Genomic DNA, 14,456 nt, shown 5'->3' on the forward strand with positions numbered 1-14,456 from the left:
CGCCCAAACGGTTTCTTCAGAGGAAGCTTCTGTCCAGTCATTTGTGGAGGCTTGGGTGGCTACAGAGGCTGACAAAAGTTTGTCCTCTCTATACATCTTAGTTGGTTAGTGTAGAAAGGGGCATATCTGCCCTGCCTTCTGGTTACGGGCAAGCCAGGCTGCTCCTGGGAATTGCCATCTCTGAGCAGAGGTGGCACAGGGATTTCTCCTTCCGCCTCTTCCAGGCCTAGGAAGTGCTGCCAGGGCGGGCAGTGCAGTGATTAGCACCAGGCAGCTGTTCTTCAACTCGTTTTCCCAGATTACAGCGGAGTCTTTGATGTGTTGGGCATGGCCCAGTGCCACCTTGGCACCGGAGACTGTCAACAGCACATTTAAGAGCGCCCCATTCACGTGCCAGCAGCTTGTGGCACGAAGGAGGCTGGGCTGTGTCTCAGGGAAGGCTGCCAGTTAGGCTTCCTTGTGTGTCGTCTAACTGGGAGAGCACTGGACTGTGACTGGAGACTTTGCTCTATTGCTAGATGTTACCCTCTCCTGGACCACTGGGTCTTAGCTGCTGTACCGTGTACCCCGGCATGTCTGGAGGGGTCTGGGGTTCAGCAATTGGTGTGTGTTTGTTCACATTCAAGATGCCACGGCTCACCGCCCCCACCTTGTGCTCCCCAGATGTCTCGGCTTTACAGGGATCACTCTGACACAGCTAGTTCCCACAAGGACCAGGCCTATATCTCACATCAGAAAACCCTCTTGGCTTCCCCGCTTCTGTCTGCGTGCCCCTGGCCGGACCAGGAAGGCCAGCCCGGGGGAGAGTCACTCGTGGGCCAAGTGTTGGGGAAAGGCTGCAGCTGCAGTACAGGTTTTGCGTGCAAGGTGGAGAACAAAGGGGTCCCAAATTACAGCTCCAGCTCCTGTTGCTGATGCTGGGCAAGGGAGTTTCCTTACAGGCCAAACAGGGCCATGGGAGCGCTTGTCCCTTAGGGACACTCGGATGGAAACGCGAGTTCCTGGGTGGGACGGGAATCCAGACCTGGCTGTCGCTAACTCCACTCCTGCCGCAGAGGACTGTGCTCTGGCCCTTTTGTCCCCTGCACTTGCCCTTATCTTTCGCGGAAGTGCTGTTGAGGATGAAGTTCAAGTGCTCGGGCATAGCACTGGGGAGACGCCTCGGGATTGCCATCAAAACAGACCCATCCCTCGGGCCCTGCCTTTCCAAGGCCTCTTGGGACGTGTTTGTGCTGTGGGTGAGCCCTGGACTCATGTGCTATCTTATCACAGCGCTTCTCTAGTCCTTGTTCCTTCTAGCAAGTGACTCTGGTTGCAAGTGATAGCTCAAGCAGGGACCTGGTTTCCCCTTTCCCTAGGGTCTGTGCTCCCTCCTTGGGGTGACCAGGACAGTTGAGTGAATGGCAGGAGCCATGCAGGCCTGTCTGCTAACCGCTTGGTGCTGTAGAGCCATCTATGGCCTACGTGCCCATTTCAGCCATGCCAGCATGAATGCAGGGTCACCCCTTGCTCTTCAATGGGGGGACCCTGCTGTTCCTGATCTACTGACTCCTGTTTCCTGGCATCTCTTTCTAGAGCCTGTTGCTTTTTGGAGCAGCAACCCTCTGGCTCCGCTCTTCTGAGCAAACTCCCATCCTGGCTGCCTGTGCTCCCCTTAGATTGTGCTCCCCTTAGCTAACATCTGACCCTTGCAAAGCATTTCACAGGCACCTCAAAGGTGGTTCGAGCTTCTCCTACCGCTTCAGGAAGGCACTCGGAGTGTAACCGCGTTCCACACCAGATACGGCTGCATTCCCCCTCCTCCGCACAACTGGCAGCTTTGACAGAAGGCCTTGCAGCTGACCGTGCCCAGAGGACCCAGACCGGCATGAGCAGATGTCGCAAGCATTGCCTCTGGCCAAGGTGCAGCCCCGGGTTACTGTAAGAAATACCTCTTTAATTTCCATGGACCTTATAAGATACAATAAATATAAGCACACATACATCTGAAAACCAAATCAAAAGCCCCCCAAAGTCTCTGGCTGCTCCCACCTCTGTGGTTTCTCTCTGCTCTCTCCACTCTCTTGGAGGGGATGTTGAGTACAGTTGGTTGTTCGTAGATCTTTGGGCCATTTCATTGCGACCTGCTGCATGAGACTCGGGGGCTGTCAGCCATCGAGAAGGGGCTGCGTACAGTTAGGGTCTCCAGGTAGGAGCCAGGGTCTCCTAGCGTGACCCAAGATAGGTCTATATGGAGTTGAGGTCTCCAGGCAGGAGCTGGTGTCTCTAGCATGACCCACTGCTAGCTTGAAGCAGCACTTGTAGGAATCCTTCATCTCCCAGTGCCCGGGGAAGGGGAGTTTCCCCCTCACCCTGTGCTTTCATTTAAAAATAAATAGCAACAAGAAGTCCCGGCTATAAAATGAGCAGGTGTCAGGAGACGAGCATGGGCAAGAAGTGGGTGGAGAGGTGCTGGCGCCGCGTCTTGTCCCCCCGCCGAGGCACCCCCTTGCCATTGAGCGACAGGAACATCTGGCGGCCCTGGTGCCGCCAGCGCAGCGAGGCGTAGGTGTTGTAGCCATTCTCCTCGATGCGCTCCTTGAACTTGCAGTTGGGGTTGTATGCCCGCTGGTGAGATGGGGAGAGGGGGTCAGTGCGGGGGATTTAGGGGCTTTCTCCAGTCTAAAGGGCATTGCTGGGGAGTTCTGGGCTCCTGGTGCTCGAGTCATTCTGATTTAATTGCTTAAACCAGGAGCGAGCTCATCGGGACTCCTGGATTCTCCCCTGAGCTCTAGGCAGGGATGTGGAGCGTGGGATCTGTCCTCTGCTCTGGGAGGGGAGTAAGTCTAGTGGTTAGAGCACGAGAACCGGAGTCAGGACTTTCTGGCTTCTCAACCCCCAGCTCCTGGAGGCCAAGGAGGTCTGGGGTTGAGACTGGGGCCCTGCCAAGGACTGCCCTGTTCTGCCCATGGCTCTGGGAGGCAGCAGTTACAACAAGGGACCAGGCAGGTACCTGGGTTCTGCTCCCAGCCCCTCTAGCACTGTGCTCCCCCCCTGCACCGGCCCCACTACAGTCCCTCCCCCAAGAACGAGGGTTTCCTTCCTGCAACGTGGGCCCGCTCCTCTTCGCTGCATCAGGCACAGCATCCTGGAACGGGGCCCTGTCAGCGTCTACACCCCGGGCTCGCGGTTCCCAATCCGATTCCCAGCCAGGAGGGAGCTACAGACCACAAGTGCCGCGAGTGACACACGAAGGCCAAAGAAGAGGTGCAGCTTTGTACCTACCGACCCGTAGAGCTTCCCCTTCTTGTTCATGGCCAAGTAGAAGCCTGTGTGCACAGACTTGATGGCAACGACACCCACACGCACCGAGCGGATCTCCACGATGTCTGGAGGGGGAGAGAGGAAGACAATACAGGGACGGATCAGAGGGATGGCCACTGAGGACAGCCATGCTTCCTGGTCCTGCGAGCTGAGATCCAGCGTGGTATGGCACAGGCCCCATCTGTGTGTGGGTGGGTGTGTGTGGGTGGGGGGTGTATATGATTTCCCTACATAGCAAATAGCCTCAGCAAGTCTGAGTGCAATGGCTCTACATGCGACAGCACGAGGGAGTGTGTTGCTTGCTACTGAAATGCAGCCACTTCTGGGGTGGAAGGTGGCAGCTGGTTAACAGCCCTCCGTAACAGTATGGAGCAGGGCCTCGAGTGAACAAGGGACCCTTGATGCCATTGAAAGCACTGGTGGGAACTTGTTTAGGATACTAGGGATTGAGTCCATTGTACATCCCTAGCAGCACAGCAGCCTCAGACCATCTCCCTGCACACCCGTGGTGCCCAGCTCTGCTGACCTCTGCTCACCTACTACCAGCCCTGTGAGGCTTGATAAAAGGTATCCTCTCTGAACCAAGAGCTCTTGAGTTTTGCATTTCTTTTTGTCTAGGACCAACACGGCTACCAAACACATCCTTGAATGTCTCCCAAGGGTCCATCCCCACACCGGAGGGTCAGAAAGGTGACAGCCAGCTGCTGAAACCCGGTGCTCTAAGGCAGCCTTGCTCCTTAGCTGGCGGCAGGACATTATCACTTGCCAGGACAGTGATGCAAGGAAATGAACCTGTGAATGACTAAATTGCTCCATTGAAGCCTCTTGGTCTCAAGCAGAGGCAGTGGGAAAGGTGACAGTTCCTGGCTCAAAGTCAACAGCCTGATGAAAGTAGGGGGGCATCGCCCTGTGGGTTGTTCTCATGGGACCCGTGGCTTCTCTCTTTACTGCAGTTGGATTGCTGCTCATGCCATCGAGCTAAGCAATGTAGGTATAAAGCAGAGCCCCCACCCCAAAAACCTTTTAAAGTCACCAAGGCAGACCTGGGGTGGGAGGTGAAACTGAGGCAGGAGGGAAATGGGAAACTGAGGCAGTGACAGACATGGGGATAGAGCCGGCTCCGGGTGGGACAGGGCCTCGCTTTGACGGTACAAAATGCCCTGGGAGCCCCAGAGAAGGACGCTAATGGAGCTTGCTGAGCTAATCACAAGCAACTGTAAGTCTTGATTAGTTTAATCAGTGCAAACCTGTCTAGGCTTAATGCAGGGAAAGCCTTGAGGGTGCTTTTGGTTTTAAAGTAACCCTCCTTGGTTCTTCCATAGCTCTCTGTCACTCCACAGAGCTCGGGGCCCTACACAGAGGTCTGCATCATTATACAGCTGGAAACCACGGCAAAATGAATCATTTGCTGTAGTGGCAGGCTGGCAGCGGCAATTAGTGGTTAGCAGCCGGGCTTAACTGTGGCTAGTTTTGAGAAAGAAAGGTCCCTGGCTGCGGGATTCATTCTCAAATCCCAAAGCACGTTGGGCTCGGAGAGAATATGGATCTCTTGGCTGACAGACAGGGAAGCTGTGGAATGGGGAAGGTGTGATACCGTGAGAGAGTGAACAAAAACCAGGATGCTGCTAAATTGCAGCTAGGAAATCTTTTGTGTGGGAATCTTCACTCAGCTGCTGGCAGTCCGGCTCCACCTGGGAGTTTTAATTAAGTCTCAGTCTTTAGAGAACTCTCTGTCAATGGACCTCAAAGCATTTTGGAGGTCAGGGCCATTATCCCCATTGTATAGATGGGGAAGACCGAGGCAGGAGAGGTGCCCGCAGTCTCCCAGCAGGTCATTGGAGGAGCTTTAATCAGGACGGAGCAGCTTGTCCCTCTAGCTGGAGTCTCCACACAGAAGGAGCTACGAGCTGGCTGTGGTGGGCCTGTGGGGTCATGGGTTGTCCTGAAGATCTGCCACGAACATGCCAGGGTCGTGGGAACCGGCAGCCTGCTGGGTAGGGAATATCCCCTGCTCTCCCATGTTGTTATAGCAATTTTCACCCTGTCCACTGATGGGTGTCTGGATTGGAGCAATGCAGGACGGCGCCACTTTGCTCTCCCTCCTTCGCTCTGCACCCCTTCATCATCTCCCGCTCTCCTTCAACGGTTCCTTGGAGTCGCCTGTCAGCAGGATCACCAGGGAGAGCCCTCCCACCCGGCCACACGATGGCATTGGCACCTAGGAGCCTGGCACTGGCTTGACCGTGCCAGGAGCCTGTGCTAGACGGGGGCCCAGCCAGACAGGGCCAGCTGCATCTGTGCTTGGCAAGCGCCTGGAGGGCAGGGGTAGATGAAGGCCAGGTAGGGGGATGAGCGAGGGGCCCTGTAAGCTGGCAGAGGGAGTTGGCTTCTCTGATCCCATCATTTCGGTGTCTGGAGACATTGCCTGGGGCACTTTTTTGGTCTGGACCAAGGTCCACGGCCAGGTGCTGCTTGTGGCAGAGTAACTCGTTCCAGCCTGGAACGTGGCCCAAGGGCGGTTGGGTCGGAGCAGGCATCCAACATGTGGACTATCCTCCAGCTCGCCAAGCATCCCAAGGCCACAGACCTGGCTTGGAGACAGCTCTATCCCGATATTCCTGATCGCTGGGGCAGGAGACACTAGCAGGATAATGCCAGCGCTCTGCCTTTCCAAAGGAGAAAAGAGGGGGCTTTGCATCCCCTGGACAGAATGAGATCAGTGCTGTCTTCCCCCTCCATGTAGCTGCTCGATGTGCTTTCATGATCTTTCTCTCTCTCACCCAGCAGCACTGTCGAATTCTCGGTGGAATTGGGGAATCCAGGCTCGGGCTCCGGATGTGGCCTCTGGCCCAGTGACACTCAGGTGTTTTGACCGTCGCAGCATTCCTGTGTATATGGATCATCCCGCCCGCTTGTCACGTCTGTGATTGATGGGGGGTGCTGGAGCCAGCCTTGAACGTCTGCCACGGCTCTGCATCCTGGTACATCCTGCTACGGTGGACATCCAGCCAGCCGTCCCGACATCCAGCCTGCTGCCTGGAAGAGAACCCAGGCGTCCCGACTCCCAGGTCTTCCCTGTCCAACCATTGCAGTCCTCCCCAGAGCTAGGAACGGGGCCGAGGAGTCCGGTTTCCCTCGCCTCCCTCCTCCCCCAACTTGAGAGCGCTGGGACGGCTTTTCTCCTTGCGTTCCAGCTCCGACAAGCTTCAGTCAAATGCAAGACAAATCACCAAGCTGCTTCCAACCTGGTCTTCCCTGGCGGGCGAGGCCTTGAGCCAGCTTTTCTTTGCCATGAACGGTGGGAGTCGACGGCTGAGACGGGCCGGGTCTGACGGATGATGCTCCAAGCGATGGGTTTTGGCGGCTTCAAAGGAGCAGGGTTTCCATCCCTCCTTTCTTTCTTTCTTCCTCTTTTAAATGCTCTCCACAAAGGGGACAAGGCCGGGGGGCCCTCACCGGCCTGGCCTGGGGTGAGACAGTACTTAATCCCAAGAGGAGCCTTTTGATTTTTTTTTTCCAACAAGAATCAGTTTGAACGCGGGCGAGAGGAAGGGTTCTCCACAAAACAGCCGCAGCTGCGTGGTCACCGCCCTCTTCCCGTCGTCTTAGCCGGCTGAAGAGCCCGGCTCTATTGAAGGCCCTGGAGGAATCCTCTTGTGTCAAGGTTTCCCAGAGCCTCTCATTCAGAGCTATTGTGCCCCTGCTCGTAGGCGGCCACTGAAACGGAACGAGCGGGAGGGCTCCAGCTTTCACGGTGAACGGGTCGGGCCCTCAGGAGCTGAGCCGGGCTCAATGGGCACCCCCGGAGCTGAGACATCGCGCACACAAAAGGCACGTCTGAAAACTGCCTCCCAGAGACCTGGGACATTGGGAGGGCGGCTACCTGCAGTGCCCAGGAGAGGAGGAGATTGGAGCTCCAGTGCTTGTGGGTCTGAATCCAAGCCTTGGACCCGGGCCCTGAGCTCTCCGGGTGCTGCTATCTCGGGTTGGGCTGGTACAGCCCTGCAATGTTGGTGATGAGCAAGACTTGGCCTAAACTCTGTTGGCCTTGCTTCAGCCCCTTAAAAACCCTTTGACACTACAGGGGACCTGGCAGTTAAATGGGTGTGCCAGTCTTGCAGCCAAAGCTGAGGCCTGGGAACCCTCGAGCGTGCCCCCAGCACCCCTGCCTGCTCAGAGGCACCAAGCAGAGACATGCCTCTCCTTCCGGGGGTATTATTTCCAGGTTGGATGGGTGTGAGCCAGGGGCAGGTGCGTGGGTGCCCCTGTCCCAGAGCTCTGGGGACACAGTATAGGCATGCCATCTCATCCGGTTCCCTTTCTCCCTGCTCCATGATATTTGTCTCTGCATTATGCTTAGATGGCCAGCTCTCTGTGGCAGGAGCCAGCCTTTCACTCTGTTAGTACTGCACCGAGCGTGCTCAGGCCCTGGTCCAGTACCAGGCCGGTGCAAGCTTAGTGCTGACAGTGACAGAGGTCCCCTGTGGACGCTGGCCCAGAGTTTTGGACAAAGACACTCGTCTTGGCAATTATCCACCCTTGATTTTGCAGTAGCTCATGACGGAGCCTGGTGAAGAGCAGATGCAGTTGGTGCAGCTCACGGTGCACCATGACGTCCACTGTAGCAATGGGTTGTCCTCAGAGCCCAGAACAGACCATGCAAAGCGAGTGGGAATGTATGCGCCTGTCCAAGGATCAGGTATAATCGATGCAGCGAGAGGCGGCCAAAGGGCCCTGGGGGAGGACATGAAGGCAGCTGCTAAGTAATGTGAACCTTGGGCTTCATTCCCTATCTGGATGATGGAAGTCTCCGGGGTGCTGCCCCATTGAAGTGGATGGACGTGGAGGGGCTGTGTCCATCCCATGGGCAATGATCCTCCCTGGGCTGGGAGCTCCCCCTGCTCAGCTTTGGTCCAACTATCCCAGCCACTTTTGCATGCTCAGAGAGAGCGAAGCCTGGGCCTTCATGCCACACGCTCAAAGTCCTGGACCTGCATGCGAGGATTTTCTCCCAGGAGCAAAGCTGGCAGGATCCAAGCAAAACCTCCGCTCGTCAGGAACAAGCAGCCGGTCTCTGACCTGTACTGCCCCCACCTTGATCCTCCTTAATTAGCCGGCGTGTCTGTGTGCTTAGCCAAACTGCAGTCCCTGACCTGGAGGAACTGACCCTGCTGTTAGATCATCCAGATCTCTCTGACCTCCGTGGCCCCCAGGCCTGTGTGGTCCTTGAAGAGCGGGCCCCTGGGGGCTTCAGCCTAGTAGTTACACTGAGCTCGCTCACCTGAAAGGGGGATGGAGGGGAGCACAGAGGCAGACAATAGCTCCCGGCCCCTTCCATTGATGCCAGAGAAAAGCAAAGGGATTAGAGGGGAAAGAAGGGACTGAACGGCGCAGATGGAAGCGGTTAGATGGTGGACTGGTCTCGTGCCCGCAGCCCTTGCTCTGGAGCTGGTCTCGTCCCTGCTCTGTGCCCATCTGTCCTCTCCTGGCACCCCCTCCCCAGCCTGCCGTCCTACCTGACCTGCTTCCAAAGGAAGGTTTGAGGACTCAGGTTTGGACCCAGAGGGAAGCTACACCAGGAGGAAGGAAAGAGGGTGTGTGTGCATACTGTGTGTGTGTGTATGCATAATGGGACATACCAGGGTGTATACGGGCACACAGGTGCGTATGGACACGTGCTCAGTATGTACCCTACTTACATACACGCTACACATTGCATGCAAGCACCCACGCCATGCCGACGCTCCAAGTCCAGGCACACCGCACACGATATGCTCTGCGCCCGCATTAGCCCTGCCATGCTGAACATGCAAAGGCCGAGCCCATCGGCATGCTACGCGCATGGCAAGCATCCATGCCAATGGGTGGGGTGCACACGTGAACGGGCGTACGGCCCCGTGTTTGTGCAGGCATGAATAAGGAGAGGGGCAGGGTGCGTGTGCGAGGCGGAGAATGCAGCCAGGGGAGCCGTGGCATGCATGTGTGCAGGTGCAGATGATAAGGGCATGTGAGAATGTGGAGGGCGTGTGCGCAGGGGAATGCGGGTGGGTTTGAGCTCGTGGACAGGAATGTGGGTGGGTGGGTGGGAGCTGGGGAAGAAGGACGGCCTGTGCCCGGTGGCTGGTGAGCGTGTGCATGGGGGGGGCAGCATATGCTGAGGCCTGGAGCGTGCGGCTGTAACACGGGCATGCCTGCAAGCGTGTTGGTCCAAAGCGTGCATCTGGCTTGCAGAGGCGCTGCTGGAAAAGGCCTGGGGCCGGCCAGGGGGAGCTTCCAGAGCCCTTTCAGGAAACTCCTGCTCCAGGCACCAGAAGCCCCTGCTCTGTCCAGACGCCCAGACACGCTCCCCCGCCCCTGGACCGTGTTAGCTCACGCCCACCCAGGCTGGAGCTCACGAGCTGCCGTGCAACCGCTCGTGGGGCTCGGCCAGCAGAACGCCTGATCCCCAGCACGCCCGTCTGGCACGCTCGCTTGGAGCAGCCGGGAAATGGCTTGTCCTCACGCCATGGCTGGGGAGAGGGGGAGCAAGCACTGGCAGCCTTATTTGCAATGGGGGAGCTGAGGCACTAAGCAGCATCCAAGCTAGGATTAGGCCCTGGAGTCGAGAGCTCCTGCGTCCTGGAGCTGCTGGGATGGGCTTTAGGAAAAGCCCTGAGATTGCAGCCCCTTTCGGGGATGTCCTGCCAGCTGCCGCCCTCTGCCCGCTTGCTCCTAGCCGGCACAGACTAACGTGAATTGGGCTTCTCAGGCCTCCTGCATCCTCCCTCTGTAATGAGTCTCAAGAGAGCTGGTCTAACTACTGCTGTATCCCAGCTTCTTTGCTGCCCAGGGTCAGTGCTGGAGCCAAAGGAGCGACTCCATAACCAGCAGCGGTAGTAGGCTTTTCGGATAAAACAGAGGCCCAGGCTCTGGGTGCTGACTGGGGAGACCTGGGATCGGACAAGGCAGCACGCACAATGGAAACAGCCAGAGGATATTCGAGGTCCAAGACCCCGCAGTACAGTCTCAAAGGACCCCTTGTCCCCACTGCTGCCCCCGAGAGCCCAGCTTGCCCATACAAACCCAGGATCCCAGCCCAAGCCGCGCTGACCATCACGCCCAGGTCCTGAGCAGCTGCGTGGAGAGGGGCAGAGGCGGCAGCGAGGGGCTCTGGGGTGGCTGAGCGCGAACGGAAGCCCTTCATTAAAGAGGCCAGCTCTGAGGAAGCACGGCCGCCTCCGGAGACCAAAGGTCACCGGGTTCGTTATTGTTTCCGATTGCCCGTCACGGCTGGCGAAGCGGCCGGAACTGAGAGGCTCCCGACGCCCCCCCCTCCAGACACCCGCCCCGCGCTCCCGCAGTCAAGGCCGCCGCTGGGTTGGCATCTGTCTCCCTGCTACTTCCCAGGGCCCAAGCCGGCACCTGGCAAGTGGGCAAGATTGAGGAGGAAGGCAGAGGCCTGCGTGATCCTACAGCAGGGCATCCAGACACAGGGACGGCACTGGGAGCAGGGTCAGGGAAGGGGTTTGGAGCTACGACACCAAAGGAATGGGCACCTTGGACATGAGAGTGATGGGAATCACTGGCCGGAGAGGACCTGAGTGCCCAGATCGTGGCCCCAGACAGCACTTATTGCCAAGGAGTTTGTGGCAGGGTGCACTCACCTCTCCCCAGGGCACCTGAAACCATCTCTGCACTTTCTCGGGCCCTGGTTTCGGCCAGGCAGTGCAGGAATAAAGCACCACCAAACTGCAGCCAGGAAGCATCCGTATGGACACCCAGATGCCCGAGTTAGCTTTGCAGCGCAGACGTACCTGCCCACTCTCACACCTGGCTGACTGCCCGGTCTCCCCTTGGCACTAGCAAAATCGGCATCTGTCAAGCAATGTCCCGGCTGTTTGGCCTATGGAATATCTTCCCCTTGGGAAGCGAACGGGTCTGTGGGGGAACCCAGGACCTGGCGCTGGCTGGGCTCAGAAGCGAAGCTGCCCAGTTGTTTTTGCGCTGCCAGCAAAGCCGTGAGCCGGCCGGCGCAGAGCTAATTAGGCAGTTGCAAACCCGTTCCGATTTACAGGCGTCTGGGGCTGCTGCTATTAATAATGAAGGCCGTTTGCTTTTCTAAAAATAGCCAGCGCTCTCCTGCTCTCAGTCACAGCCAGATCTGTCCCCGGAGCTGAAACCCCACAGTATCTCTGATTCTCCGGCTTCGTGAACCTGTCGCTGCAATGAGAAGCTGGATCCTGTGCTGGCTTAGCAAGGAGGACTGCCTGGCTGCTGGAGGACCCCAGAGGAGCCGATGCCACCCGGGTCGCAGGACAGCGGAGCCAAGCACTACAGCGGCCAGCAGGACCCTGGCCCCTGTCCAGAGGATCGAGGAGGAAGAGCGCCTCGTTCTATGCAGCCGCACAGGGGCAGGCAGCATCCAGCCCATTGACGTGCCCCAGATAAACCACAGACCTCAGCTATGGCAGGAGGCAAATAACCCAGAGCTCCATGGAGGTGTGGGGGGCAGCTGGGCAGGTAGAAACAGGGTCAGCATGTACCTGCCCCCGTCCCCCACCCCCCGCGACTTCCTTGATCTCCCTTCCCCCACTTGGCAGCTACACTTTGGTGCCAACTCCCTTTTGGCGCAGTTACCGGGAGACGTGCAGGGTGGGGACCGGCGGAGATGGAGTGGAATTTAGTCAGGACTTTGCTTCCGCAGAGCAGATAATCACTGGCCGAGCCTGGTGAACCGGGGACCCTTGGGGGTGTGGGCACCAAGGCCGCCCCTACCTGGCACGAGCCAAGTGCCAGGCAGAGCAGATGTGGCATCAGCCTGATGCCCGTGGTGCTGTTGCTGTATCCAAGCAGGGATACAGGTTGTGGCTGGCAACTGCTGCAGTGCCCACCCTGGGACTTCCTGCAAGGAGAGGCCTCCCTGATGCCAGCTGGGGGGATGCCAGGGCCCCGAAGCCTGAGGATTGTCGGCCTTTAAGAACCCGAGCTGCCTGTACTCTGGGGCTGGCGCCGGTGCCAAGCTGGAGTTTGAGGGCCAGCATTGGGGAACAATTCTGCAGCTCCATGCAGTGATGTTACCCGTCGCCCCTCAGTGCTGCCATGGGAGCGCCTGGCAGCTCCCGCTTCTCTGAAGCGATGGGAAACCCCTTCCCCGAGCTTTGCTGCAGCCTCAGCCCATTGCTCCGTGCCCTGCCACCCATGCACGTCCAGCTGTGCCAGCTCCTCGGACTGGTGGCTTTCCCTGAGAGCATAGCAGGTCGTGAACCCTCCACGAAGACATCGTGACGACAGCATCGGCTGTCCCCTTTCTCCGTAAACCCCGTGGGAAGCAGAGTGGCCACACAGGGCACCGCCAAGAGGCAAAAGCAGCCGTGCCAGTGGATCGGACTGCCTTCCAGCTGCAGGCAGAGCCCAACGGCGTCCCAAGCATGCAGGGAACAGGCTCTGGATGGGGCAGGATGAGCCTGTCAGAAGCTTTCAGGCTGCAGGACGGTTTCAGCTGCAAGGGCTGGGTCTGGATGGAGCCTCCAGGTCCCAGCTCTGGCATCCTCCTCGTGCCCTTGCCAAGGTCCAGCTTAAAGCTAGCCCCCAAAGCTCCTATGAGGGAGGCTGCCCTGCTGGATAGAAGCCACCTCCTCCCTCCCAGCCTATGGGAACCTAACCATTTGGGGAGGGGAAGGTCCGGAAGAGGAGGGACCCTCCCGGGCGGATTAAAGGATTCACCCAAGGTTATGTCTGGAGTCGGGGGCAGAGCTGGAAAAAGTGCCGCCAGGCCCCCTGTCCGGCCCCTTCAGGCCTCACGGGGCAGGGGCAGGAAGGTGCTGGTGCCATGGCGTCTTTGTCGCTCCACTGGGCCGGAAAGGCGGCTGTGCCGGGGGTCAAGGCAGCTCTGCGGGGGTCAAGTGTGGGGAATGAATCTGATGCAGCCGCGGGTTAGTCGATTCATTCGCCAGCAAAGATGGGGCCGATCTCGTCCAAGCCCCGGGTCCAAACCAGGGCTCGGCTCTAGCTGATCTCTACCCCCTTGCTCTGAGAACTCACCTCCCTTCCCCTTGGAGAGTGCTGCTGCTGCTGCTGGAGTTTTGTTAGCATCTGCTCTGATGGGGGGAAAGGGACCGGGAAGATACTCCATGGCTGCTGGATAATCAGCTCCCCCTGGGGAAAGGCCAGGCTGGGTCCCACGCTGCAGTCCCACCCCCACCTTATCTGGCCCCTCTGACAATAGTATCTGAACATCTCACAATCTTAATGTGCTTATCACAGCCCCCCCCAGGAGCCGGCTGGCAGACCCAGAGCCAGCGGCACCGAGGGATGGAGGGGCCCGGCTCCCACCCCCACCAGCACCAGCCCTGAAAGGGAAGGGAGGTGCCCAAATCCCTGGGTGCCTCCGGGCTGCAGATGAGAACGCAAGTGTCCGAACCCTCCTAGACCCTCCTTGGACATTGCTCGTGTACCTGCCGCGCCTCGGTTTCCCCATCTGTGCCGCAGGGCTGCAGGGACCCCTCGGGATCTCCCGGTCGCCAAAGCCACCGGAACCAGGGCTGGGTCCCCCAGTCGCCTGCCTTGTCCCCCCGCCGTGAGGAAGAGCTGGAGGGCCAGGGAGCTCCCTTCACTGCCTCCCCGGGGAAACTGAGGCCAGCGCGGCGGGGCGCGGTACTCACTGCTGGGAGCCTCCTTCCAGCGGGTGCCCTCCACCTTGCCGGCGCCGTCGATGCGCAGGAAGAAGTGGGTGGAGGAGTAGAGGCGCCTCCAGCGCACGTCGCCCTCCAGGTGGTTGTAGCTCCGGCGCGGCCGGCCGCGGGGCCCCCCCGGCCGGCCGCCCGCGGCCCCGCGGCCCTGGGCCAGCAGAGCCAGGGCCAGGCACAGCCCGAGGGGCGAGAAGGCGGCGCGCAGCATGGGGGCCCGCGGCCGGGCGGCTGCCCATGCGCTACCGCCGGCTCCAGCCGGGCCCGGGGCGGCTCGCCCGCGGCATCGCGGCCCCGGGGCGGCGGCGGCGGCGGCGGCGGCGGCTCGAGGGGTCCCGGCGGGGCCGTGCGGTCGCCCCCGGGGCGCCGTGCCATTGACAGGGCAGCGCGGCTACTCCCCGCGGGGCGGGGCGGGGCGGGGCGGCGCCCAGCCAATGGCAGCGCGGGGGGGGGCGGGGCCCGGCTCATTCATAAATCCGCGGTGCTGGG

The 14,456-nt window shown here is 59.3% G+C and overlaps 1 protein-coding gene across 1 annotated transcript; it reads right to left on the reverse strand.

Moving 5' to 3' along the window:
- Nucleotides 1-1,915: 1,915 nt before the first annotated feature.
- FGF22 (fibroblast growth factor 22) lies at nt 1,916-14,292 on the reverse strand. The gene is made up of 3 exons (XM_019484013.2): nt 13,944-14,292; nt 3,265-3,368; nt 1,916-2,607 (listed from the first exon to the last, which is right to left on the reverse strand). The coding sequence occupies exons 1-3, from the start codon at nt 14,176-14,178 to the stop codon at nt 2,413-2,415; spliced, it is 534 nt and encodes a 177-aa protein (XP_019339558.2). The 5' UTR covers nt 14,179-14,292; the 3' UTR covers nt 1,916-2,412.
- Between the last annotated feature and the right edge of the window lie 164 nt (nt 14,293-14,456).

Source organism: Alligator mississippiensis, chromosome 16 (genome assembly GCF_030867095.1).
Source record: "Alligator mississippiensis isolate rAllMis1 chromosome 16, rAllMis1, whole genome shotgun sequence".
NCBI classification, from domain to species: domain Eukaryota; kingdom Metazoa; phylum Chordata; order Crocodylia; family Alligatoridae; genus Alligator; species Alligator mississippiensis.